Raw genomic sequence first — 12,586 nt, forward strand, 5'->3', positions numbered from 1 at the left:
TCTCCTGGCTGCTTCCCTTCTGTGTGCCTCCTTCCTCTTCCTGTTCTGAAGAGACTCGTTTTATCCTGTGGAGAACCACTCCCCCTCAGACTGGGTGGGGGAAGGGCCTTCCACATACTAGCCTGCTCCCTATGCTTACAGGCAGGATTCTTTCTAGCCCTAGTTCTAACCGGCAAAGGCTGTTCAAAAGGTAGCAAACCTCTAGCAGTGGCAGGAACAGGTTTGAACTGGATACAGCTTTCTTGCCTATCCTTTTCCTGCCATGCCTTCTTTGACTCCATCTCACTATCTGAGCAGTAGTCAGCTAACTCTGTAAATGGGCATTCCACCTGATTAGCTCTCCTACAACTGGGCTCAGTGTGTTTCCTTTTCATTTCTGGGACAAAACCCGGGACGGATTCAGGTTTGATAAAGACAAGACCCGAAATGGACTTGGGTTTGTCACTTTGGGCAGACTAGATGAGCCATTTGGCCTTTATCTGCCATCATGTTTCTATGCTTCTAACTCACATACTTCGTAGCGCTTCAAAGTATCCTTCCTATCTCCTCAAGTACGGTGAAAGAAGATATTTGAAACTACCTTTGAATACCAAGGACCTCTTGTATGGAGCAAACTGCCAATAAACCTAAGACAACCCATCAACTATCTAGAATTCTGGAAGAAACTAAAGACATACCGTATTTTTCACTTCATAAGACGCACTTTTTTCCCCCAAAAAAGTGGGGGAAAATAAGGGTGTGTCTTATGTAGCGAATACCACAAAAAAACCCCCAGATACCTGTTCCTTATCTTCCAAGGCGGCTTTCGGCTTTGGCTGTGTGTATCAGCTTGCTTCCATAGGTCGTTGGCCCGTGTTTTATGATACGTTTGGGGGCGGCTGCCAGAAGTGTGGCTCGTCATGCCTCTGTGGTAATTGCGGCCCAGGCTGTCTTCTGGGGTGGATTAGATAGGCGTTGCATGCTGCGTGCAGACCTGACTATGCTGCTGGTGTGTTGGGCGGGGCCATGGCCGCCTGGCCTGTGTTAGCGGCTTGCGGGGAAGGCAACAGGGTGGATTGGCAGCCCGGTAGGTGCTGGCTCCTGGGTCAGCGTTCGGAGCTGCGCATTGAGCGACGGCGGGGAGCTGGGGTTTGAGGGCGGAGTCCCTGGAGTCAGTGGTCAGGTGGAGAGTGTTGGACACATTGGCAAATGGCTCTGGATTAGGCCTCCTCGACTTCTCTGTTGAGGGCGACAGGGATCCAACTTCAGCGTGGCTCAGTTGCACTGTCAACGAGACTGCGCCATGCCCGAGGGCTGCACTGGCGGCTTCCTCTCTTTGGGGCCTGGTCTTGTCGTTGGATGGATGCTGTGCCACTTCCCCGCAGATGGCTTCACTTCAGCTCCCTTACATACTGGCGGCAGCTGTGCCATTGGATGCTGTGCTCGGTTGGCGGTGGTTGGGCACTGTTTCCTGATGGGTGGAGTCTTCATTGCTGGAATCTCCGGCGATAGTCTGCCTCCTTACTTCTCTGCCGCTGTCTTTGGCCTGCTGTACTGTGTTCGCTGGATGTCTGTGGCTGTCTCTGTTGTGAGCAGTTTCGGCTTCCTGCTGACTGACTCCTGCACAGATGTCTTGCACTGAGCAGATCTCAGACTGGACTTAAGGTTTGTTTTTATTATTTTGGTTTTTGGTCTCACCTGTTTTGTTTTATTGATTTATTGATTTATTTATTTTTTTAACATTCATCTTTTTTTTTTTTTAAATTCTTTATTCATTTTTAAACTTTCAACAAGTGTACAATATAAGTAATACATAGATTTACTAACATCACTTGATAAATCTATCAAGATAATAACAAATGTATACATATCTAAACCCTTCTCCCCCCCCTCCCTATCCATACAATTATTTAATTAAATCAATCTTTGTCATATTTATTTTTTTTTACATTTTCTTTCATTTATATAAACCCTCCCCTTTCCCCTCCAATCATAAATAATGTTAAGAAAATGGTGTTTATTCATTACAAAACAATGTCAATGGCCCCCATATTTCATTAAACCTTTTATAATTTCCATTTTGTATTGCTATTGAACGTTCCATTCTATATATGTGACATAGTGAATTCCATCAGAAATTAAAATTAAGTCTAGTGTGATCTTTCCAATTTGCAGTAATATGTTGCATGGCAACTCCTGTCATAATCAATAAAAGTTTGTTATTTCTTGCCGATATCTGACTCTTTTTCCTCATAGATATGCCAAATATCACAGTATCATAAGTTAATGCTACAGGATTATCTAATAAAAAATTTATTTGATCCCAGATCGAATTCCAAAAGGCTAATATATAGGGACAGAAAAATAAAAGATGATCCAAAGTCCCTACATCAAGCTTACAATGCCAGCATCTATTAGACAATGAACTATTTAATTTTTGTAATCTAACAGGGGTCCAAAATGCTCTATGCAAAAGAAAAAACCAAGTTTGTCTCATAGATGCTGACAGTGTACATCTTATTCTCCAAGACCAAATTTGTGGCCATTGAGATGCCAAAATTTGATGCTTAATCTCAATGCTCCAAATATCCCTAAGACCATTTTTAGGTTTTTTATTAACCAATTCACTAATAACTTTATACCACTGTGCGGCCTGGTGACCCAGAAAATCTGCCTGGAAGCATAAAAATTCCATGCTGTATTGAGAATTTAAAGTTTTCCATTCAGGGAACCCTGCCTGAATGGCCTGCTTCAATTGAAACCATTTATAAAATTGTGATTTATTCAGTCCAAATTTATTTTGCAATTGTGTAAACTCAAGCATTTTTCCATTTGAAATAACATCATTTAAAGTTCGTATTCCTGCATTTAACCAATGCCTCCAGACAATCTTAGTTCCGCCAATTTGAATCTTGGAGTTTAGCCATATAGATTGATTTGTCGATTTACTAATAGGAATTTCAGTTAAATTACTTACATACCTCAGAGTTTTCCATGTATCTAATAAAAGTTTATTTTCTTTATACAATCTGGGCATCTTGATACTGAGAATGTGACAAAGATGTAAAGGAGACAGGAGTCGCCATTCCAAGTATAACCAATCTGGAGTGTATTCAATGAGATCTGGGAGGACCCAATACATACCTTGACGTAAAATATAGGCCTGATGATACCTATAGAAATTTGGGAAATTTACCCCACCCTCCTTAATTGATTTCTGTAAAGATACCAAAGCAATTCTAGGTGTTTTGCCAAGCCAAACAAACTTAATAATTATTGCATTCAATTTTTTATAAAAAGAGTTCTGAAAAAATACCGGAATCATACACATTTGATAGCAAACCACAGGCAATATCATCATTTTTATGGTTTGAACTCTCCTCCACCAAGATGTATGTAACGGATTCCATTGTTCACATAATTCCGAAACCTTTTTTAATAAAAAATTTTCATTTTCTTTTATTGTATCCTCTATTGAATTTTTAATCCAAATTCCTAAATATTTTAATCCATCCTCTTTCCAAACAAAAGGAAATGAATCAAACATAAATTTTATGCAATGCACATTAAGCGAAAGAGTTTCAGATTTATTCCAATTAATTTTATATCCTGAAAACATTCCAAACCTTTCAATCAATTCTAACAAACATGGTATAGTTGAACCTGGATTGCGCAAATATAATAAAATATCATCCGCATAAGCAGATAATTTGTATTCCCATTCTTTCAGGGGAATACCCTGTATCCCCTTTGTCTGATTAATAGCTATCAATAAGGGTTCTAAAACAATATCAAACAGCAAAGGAGATAATGGACATCCTTGTCTAACTCCTCTATGTAATTTAAAACTTTCAGATAAATTATTATTATTAATATATAGTCTTGCCATAGGGGAGCTATACAAAGTTTTAATTATTTGAATAAAACCAGGACCTATACCAAACCAATCCAAAGCCTGAAACATGAATGACCATTATACCCTATCAAAAGCTTTTTCTGCATCTAATGAAAGAGCAAAAGCTGGTTCATTCATCATTTTAGTTAAATTTAAAGTATGAAATGTCAGTCTTGTATTGTTAGAAGAATGTTTGTTAGCAAAGAAACCCGTTTGATGTACATCAATTATGTAAGGGAGAGCCTTTGCCAATCTTAATGCCAGAGCCTTAGCCAATAATTTTCCATCCACATTAATTAATGATATTGGCCTGTAATTTGAAACCATAGTGGGGTCTTTATTTGGCTTTGGCAAAACAATCACCACAGATTCTGCCATAGTACTTTTAATACAACCTTTATTAAGTTGAAACTGATATAAATTTAGTAAATAGGGTAATAAAGAATTTTGAAATGTTTTATAGAATTCCACAGTAAAACCATCCCCACCTGGAGCGGATCCAACTCTAAGAGACTTCAATGCTGTTTCTAATTCTTTTAATGATATAGGTTCTTCTAAACTTCTTTTTATATGATCAGGAAGTTTTGGACCCTCAAGAAGATTTAAAAATTCCATACCTTTTTGAACTTTATCATCAGAAGACTCGGAAGAATACAACTCTTTGTAAAAAGCCAAAAATTGATTTAAAATACTACTAGTTTGATTATGCATATTTCCTTTCTCATCTTTTATTGCAATTATTTTTATTCTTCTCTTTTTTGCTTTAAGATAATTTGCAAGTAAATTTCCTGCCTTATTAGATTTTCCATAATATAAGGTTTGCAAAGAAAACAAATCTTTCCTTGCCATTTTTGAAGAAATTTTGTTATATTTACCTTTAGCCTTTAATAAATTTTGCAAATTTTCATGATTCCACTCATCTATTAGTTTGGATTCCAGTAATTTAATTTCTTTTTCCAAATCTGAAAATTGTTTAATAAATTGTTTTTTAATATATGCAGAATAAGAAATAATATTACCCTTTAAATGCATCCCATAAAATTTCCGCATTAATATCTGCTGAAGTATTTATTTGGAAAAATTCCAAAATTTTTAACTTAATTTCTTCAAAAGAAAATTGAATCCGAAACCAATGCATTATCAAACCTCCATAATGATCTATTATATTCATTATTATCTAGTGTAAGTGTAATCCACACTCCTCCATGATCAGACAAAATAATTGGATCAATGGAAGCTTGTGTCACTTGTTGCACTATGGAATTTGATACCAATATGTAATCAATTCTTGAAAAAGATTTATGAACTGGTGAGCAAAAAGAGAATTCCTGATCATTAAAATGAAGAATATGCCATATATCTTTCAAATTACAAGTTTTCACCAAATTATCTAACCCTAATGATTTTATATTTTTGCTTGGTTTTTTTTTATCCAAAAAAGGATCCATAACAGCATTAAAATCTCCAGCTACTATTAAATTAGAAGCAGCCAGTGGGAGTATTAATTTTTGTATATTAGTAAAAAAATCATTTTGATTCGAATTCGGGGCATATATATTTAGTAAAGTCAAAGTATTATTTCCCATTCTCATTTCCACTTGTATCCATCTCCCTAAAGGATCAAAATCTATCATTTTAAATAAAGCTAAACATTTTTTGCTCACTAATATAGCCACTCCAGCCTTTTTCCCTATTGCAGGAGTGAAAAAACAGTATTTCACCCAATTATCTTCTAGCTTTCTGGATTCAACCACTGACAAATGTGTCTCTTGAATATAGTACACATCAGCCTGTTGCCTCTTTAAAAATGCTAACATTTTTTTTCTCTTTACTGGGTGATTAAGGCCATTAACATTGAGTGAAAAGATTTTAATCTCCATCAAACCAAATAATTTTTACAAAATCTCTTCCATTTATTATAACTAAACCAAAGCCTGAAATCACTTGAAATGAAAAAAACACCATTTTCATCTGTAACCCACTCCATAACATCTCTATCCCAATTCTCATATTCCCTTATACCCCATCCCAACCCTCCCTCTCCCACCCTTAATATAGACTGATACAACCTGAAACTGCACATACAAGACTAAGTAAAGCAAATAAAGCTCTATACAGACCTCAATTATAAACACTAATGTCTGTAATAATCATATATACGTTCTCATATAGTAAATGTGAATTTTTTAAAATATGGAAATCAAAATAAAAACCAAAATAGAGGACTTCCATTTTCAGTATAATAATAAAAGATGATGTCAATCTCAAATATATTTGTTAAAGAATTAGACTTATAATAGACCCATAAATATAAATTAAATATTACTAATGTATTTTCATTCATTTTTTTTCCACATTAGTATCTTATCTTTATAAATAAAGTTTTCTAATAATATCTTTATAAGATATATAAAGGATATGAAAATAATTTTCGCTTAACAGCCATTTTTTTAAGAACAAGATATTAAAGGTTCTCAGAGAAATAAACTGTCAGCTGCTTCAGTGTTCCATTGCACCGTTATCATTACCATTCAAATAAAACATAGTCAAACTGTCAATATAAAGATTCTCAATTAAATCAAGGATGAATAATCAAATAAAATCAAAGACAATGAAAGAGAATCATTTTCATGAAGGGAATAAGTTCAATTAAACTGACATCGGCTGTTCCCTTTGATTTAGATACATTTCCAACTTCATACGCTCATCAAAGCTCATAGTTTTATTGTCAATAGTTATTTTCATAATCGCAGGATATATCAGCCCGAATCTAGCTCCGATGTCTCTCAGTTTCGGCCTCATGTCCAAAAATGTTTTCCTTTTATCTGCCGTTGTTTTAGCAAAGTCAGGAACAATGTGTACTTTGGCATCCTGACATTTTAAATTTGCATGCTCTTTAGCCATTCGTAACACCTCTAAAACTTGTTGGTGCCTTAGCAACTTGAATATTATGGGGCGAGGACCTGTTAAAGTATCAGGTCTTCTCATTGGTATGCGATGTGCACGCTCAATTTCTATCGGGTATTTAGATTTGAGAGGCAGGACTTTCATCAAAAAGTTTTCAACGAATGAGACAGGGTTGTTTTTCTCCACCCCTTCTGGTACGCCCAAAAGTCTCAGGTTACTCCGCCTCATGAGATTCTGGCAGTCCTCCACCTCCCTGGTGAGTGTAAAGATTTTATCTCTGTCCAGTTTATATTGCCTTCTTTCATTTTCAAAACTGTCCATTCGCATTTCTAATTTTGTTGTTTTAATTTCCAGCACTTCGGTTCTTTTATTTAAAGTTGTTACTTCCTCTTGTATACCATCCAGTTTTTTAGCATTTTTCAAAAGAATATCTTTTATTTCTTGTAGTTCTTTCCATAAATCGATGTCGTTTTTTTCCCTTGACAACAGACATTTCGACGGTGTCGCCGGTTCCGGCTTAGATCTCTTGACACTGCCGGTATTTGAAGCCACCAAATCGGATTTACTCTGTTTTCCTGAAGCCATCTCGTTGTTTATTTCTTCGTTTTATACTTTAATTAAAATTTTTATTTTCGTATTTTATGTCAATAATGTCTGTTAATACGGAGCCTCTGCCTTACCCGTCCATTCTCGCGCACTCTCAAGCCACGCCCCTTTAACATTCATCTTGTTCTTTTGCCATTTTGTCGGTGCTGCGGCCCGATGGTGGTGATTAATTTTATTCTATTTCTTTTTTCCCCCCTTTTTAAAGTTATTTTTATTATATTTTAAAATTATTTAGAATTAATATTTTTTATTATTGAATTTTGTAATATCTTCACTACTTAATAATTGGGACAGGTAGGTAAGTTTTAAGTATCTGTATTTTAATTGTAACCGCTTAGATCTGTAATGTGCTTAAGTGGTATATCAAATATTAATAAAACATAAATGGTGGCTGCCGCCTTCCTACAGCGACCAGTGGAGGATGCTCTGGGCAGTGAGGAGCGTTGGGGGTGGGAAGCCTTCCCTTTCGGCTCACGTGCTTCTCTGTCAAACCCTGCATCTTCCTGGGTGCTGGGAGCCAGGAATCTCCAGGCAGCGGTAATGGGGTTCTAACGAGTTTGTCCCTGTACTGAAACAGTGGAGTCTGCTCGAGCACCTGAGGAGGAGCAAGGAGCCCATGAACCGGATCCACAGTGATCGCCGCTTTTCAGAGCTGGTATGAAGGAGCTCCTGACTTTGCTTTGTAGTGGGTTATATCGCTTAGTAGTGAGTCATATCGCTTATAGCCAGGTCTAAAATAATTGAGAAGTATTTTCAGAAAGCAGAGCTACTTTAAGGTTCTTCTCCAGACATAGGATTGTGTCCCTCCTCTAAAGACTAGTTTGGCCAGACTTGAGAAGAGGTACAATAACTGCTTTATATTACAAAAAAGTGTGGGCAGCCCCTGCATTAGGGTTTGATTAGCTGCATCTCCTTTTGGTCCAGCATAGCCTAGTAGGGCAGGGAGCTGGGTGCAGAGCCTGGCAGGGAGTGAGGGGGGCTGGATGCAGAGCCTGGTATATATTAATACACAATTTGGTTCAGAATGATATTTTTTTTCTTGTTTTCCTCTTCTAAATCTAGGGTGCGTCTTATGGAGCGAAAATATGGTACTTATTTTCATTATAGTCACTTTCTTACCCTTCACCCCTCCTTTATAAACCAATGTAACTTAAAAACTTGTTCTAAATCTTTTTGTAAGCAGTATAGATTCCTTGCAGAAAATTGCAATAATTAAGACACTGTATTATATTAACCAGCCAAGGAAACCTTATAAATAAGACCGCATAAAAGTCACTCCTATCTTTATGCGGTTCACCATAGTGGGCTAAGTGCTGAATATCACATTTAACTGCTCTCCAAAACTACTGATGAGCTTACAGCTAAGGAGAGAAACTCGGGAAAAGCCAAGAAACCATTGCTGATTTGATATCTTTTGTTGAAGAAATGAGAACCAATGTGGCAGACAGAGATATATACTGTATAGAGAGGGGACCTATAGGGACAAAATAGAGCAATTCTTGTGTTGCTTTAGAGAAGTAGGGACATATAAAAGAAAATAATATTTTGGAATTGCAGAAAGTGATCCTGTAAGTGGGACCTACCTTCTATGGCCTTTTCCAACCTTTCTCCTTCTCATCTCTTACTCTGTACATATGATCAGCTATTGCTATGAATAAATGATTTTACTATCTGTTTTGTTTTGGTTTTAATCACTGCAAGTTCAATTGCTGGGTGCACTGCTTTCCTATGTGCAGACAATGTAGTTAGCAAACCTGGATCTTAGGCCTTTAGTGATAATATTGTTGATCTTGCTTGATTTCTCACTTGTTTGAGACTGTAAACCAGGGGTGTCCAACCTCTGGCCCAAGGGCCGCTTGCGGCCCAGTGAAGTATTTTGTGTGGCCCCGGTCAAGGACGATGCAGTGTTTTCCTCTGCTGCCCCCTGGTGTTTACCGTCTTGCCGGTTCCCTCCACTGTCTTGCTGCAGAGTTTGCACTTTGTGCAGCCCCAGAAACATTTTTTTCGACCAATGCGGCCCAGTGAAGCCAAAAGGTTGGACACCCCTGCTGTAAACCATAGCATTTTATTTGTTCACCTACTTGCATTGGGACTAGGAAATACTGCTTTTTTATATTCTTTATTCATGTTTTCATCTTACAACAAGTGTGTCAGAAAATAACAGTTGATGAAACTTACATAATATCACTTGATTATCTATCATCATTAATTTCACAATTAAAAATAAAAATAAATCCCTCCTTCCCAACCCTATTATTACACATGTGATTACATATATATATTATTTTCTATTAATCCAACCCTTCAATATATAATTAAACTTCCTCCCACCCCCCATCCCTGTACAATTATACCAACTGGGGAAAAATGATATTTTATTCATTACAATACTCTATTAATGTCTCCAAACCTCCTGAAAGTTATTAAAATTTCCTTTCTGCAATGCTAATGTTCTTTCCATCTTATACATATGACACAGTGAATTCCACCAAAAACTGTAATTTAATCTATTCCAGTTTTTCCAATTAAATGTAATCTGCTGAATAGAAACTCCTGTCATAATAAGTAATAGCTTATTATTCTTTGCAGAAATTTGACTTTTCTTCCTCATTGATATTCCAAATAAAATAGTATCATAGGATAAAGCCACAGGATTTTCTAACAATTTATTTGGCCCAAATCGATCTCCAAAAAGCCAAAATGAATGGACAGTAGAATAATAAATGATCTAAAGTCCCTGCTTTGAGATGACAATGTCAACATTTAGTTGACTTAGAGCTATCTAACTTTTGTAAACGAACAGGGGTCCAGAAAGCTTGGTGCAACAGAAAAAAATAAGTTTGTCTCATAGATGCTAACATTGTACAACTCATCCTCCAAGATCAAATTCGTGGCCATTGAGACGCAGTAATTTGATGCTTAATCTCAATGTTCCAAATGTCCCTAAGACCAGTTTTTGGTTTTTTGTTCATAAATCCAGATATCAATTTATACCACTGTGCGGCCTGGTGTCCCAGGAAGTCCACCTGAAAGCACAAGAACTCTAAACTATATTGGTTATTAAGATTTTATGATTGTATAGAGCTCTGCGAATGTTGAGATGATGCGGTATACAAACCTAAGGTTTAGTTTAGTTTAGTTTAGTATAGATCACTTTTAAATTGAATGCAATATGTGCCAAATTAATAAGTTAATAATACTCAACCCAAATAATGTTGGAGTTTTATTAGTGAACCTACAATTTAAATTTGACAAGAATGCTCTATCATGAAAGACTCAAGTATTAATATATTTTGTCAGCACTGCAAAATAGTATACTAAGGGCCCCTTTTACAAAGCCACAGCAGCACTTCTCCCGCAGCAAATGCACCAAGCCCATAGGAATTGAATGGACTTTAGTGTACCTTGCCATGGGAGAAGCACTACCATAGCTTTGTAAAAGGGGCTCTAAGATTTTTTAAACTGGTCATAATTTTGTATTTCTTAGCATGTGCATTACTTATAGATATCATACCAATCATCTGTGATAAATCTAAATGCATTTTTCTCCCCCCCAGATACAGAAGGCTGTAATTCTTGAAAAAAATGACGCTCTAGAGAAAGTTGCCCATCTTACTTACCAACTGGAATCAACAAAAAAGATGTTGTCTAAAACCACCGACGAGCTCACTATCGGGAAGAAAGATCTGGAAACAGCTGAGAAAAAGATTGCTGATATGACATCTGCATTGGAAGAAAAGAGAATCTGTAAGAAAACCAAAGAGGTACATAGAGACATTTAGGGATGTAGTAGATGATCTCAATTCTGGTCTTGCAACTTCTGTGTTGCTTTGAAGAAATAAGGTCATCTGAAAAAAAAATTACTGTGGAACAGCAGAAAATTATTCTGTCTTCTAGGGCCTCTTTTCTGTCTTTTTAATTTGTAATCACTATGGCCCTCTTTTACTAACAGTACAGCCATGGTAGAGGTTTCTACCCTTGCCTGGGGCACTATGTGCTCCGATGCTCATAGAATTTTATGAGCATCAAAGCAGCAGTGGGGCATTTAGAACTCCAGACCATGGTAGTAAAAAGGGGGGGAGGGGGTGTATATTCTCTCTAACCTTCTTTTTTCCATTGGTCCTTTGACTTGTTGTTTTGTTTTTTTATATCACCACATCTCCAACTTTTGGTTGTCCTACCTTACTATATGCAGACACTGATGGTGGCAAATCTAGATCTTGGGCCTGTGATGATAAAAATGGATGATAGCATGTTTTGTAGACCTGCAGTAGCAGATGAAACACTTATAGGCACAAGGTACAACCTATGTTCCTTTATACTATCAGATCCCTACTGAAATTAGTGCTTGCCATGTTGTCCCTTCATATACAGCTAAATGTTTCTACCCTTGATGTGATTCCTAATTCTAATTTTTTTCAATATATATTTTTTTTATTATGAAACAAAATTATAAGCCACAGCAATTGCTCAAAAGGAAAATACAAGAAAACTGCCTGATCAAAACAATAGGAAATAAAGAAAAAATAAGACGAAAAAAAAGTACATTGAAGATCCTCAATTGCAGAAAAAAACTGAACAAATAGACAACAGGAGATAAATGAAAAAAGGAAAATACATAGAAGACCTATAGCAGGAAAATAGTCTTAACCTAACTACGAAATCATACATTAGGTAGGGAGAATAGAATGTGCAGCTGTCTTTCTAGAAACAAACATTGATGGTTAAAAAAAAGAATATAGGGCTTTGAAAGGCAGTTATACATTTACAAGGATATTGTCATATAAAAGTGGCCCCCATATGCACACGTTCAGGTTATAACAATAAAAATTGTGTCCTCTTGTTTTCAGTGGCATGAGCAACATCTGCAAAACATTCATATTTTCTAATTCATAAACAAAATATCTCTTACTTTCAGAATGATATTCAATATCGAACATAAATGGAACCAATAATTTAGAAGGCATCACTGTCCCAACCCTAGCTTTTCCAGTATATTAGTTATATGCAAACTATCAAAAGACAGCTCCAACTGCTGATTTGCAGTAGCTCCTCATTTATTCCCTTGTGGGAGGTAATGCATTTTTGATTAAGGAATGAAAAAGGTCTCTGGCACCTTAACTACCTTAAGCTGATATTTTTTATACATGTCATAAGCTTAAATGGTAAAATGTTTAGGATTATATTTTCCAAATTTTC

General features: G+C 36.3%; 1 protein-coding gene across 23 annotated transcripts in view; it reads left to right on the top strand.

The window, feature by feature from the left end:
* The window catches only part of CCDC158 (coiled-coil domain containing 158), a 1,147,529-nt gene that overhangs the window by 493,022 nt on the left and 641,921 nt on the right, over nucleotides 1-12,586 (top strand). For all 23 annotated transcript variants that reach the window (XR_004536446.1, XR_004536447.1, XM_033914104.1 and 20 more), the window contains one exon: nucleotides 10,945-11,151. Coding sequence is in view for 21 of the 23 variants with exons in the window: in XM_033914104.1 (XP_033769995.1) it covers nucleotides 10,945-11,151 (207 nt within the window). In the remaining 2 variants the exon portion in view is untranslated. The remainder of the gene's footprint in view (nucleotides 1-10,944; nucleotides 11,152-12,586) is intronic.

Source organism: Geotrypetes seraphini, chromosome 1, assembly GCF_902459505.1.
Source record: "Geotrypetes seraphini chromosome 1, aGeoSer1.1, whole genome shotgun sequence".
Lineage (NCBI taxonomy): Eukaryota > Metazoa > Chordata > Amphibia > Gymnophiona > Dermophiidae > Geotrypetes > Geotrypetes seraphini.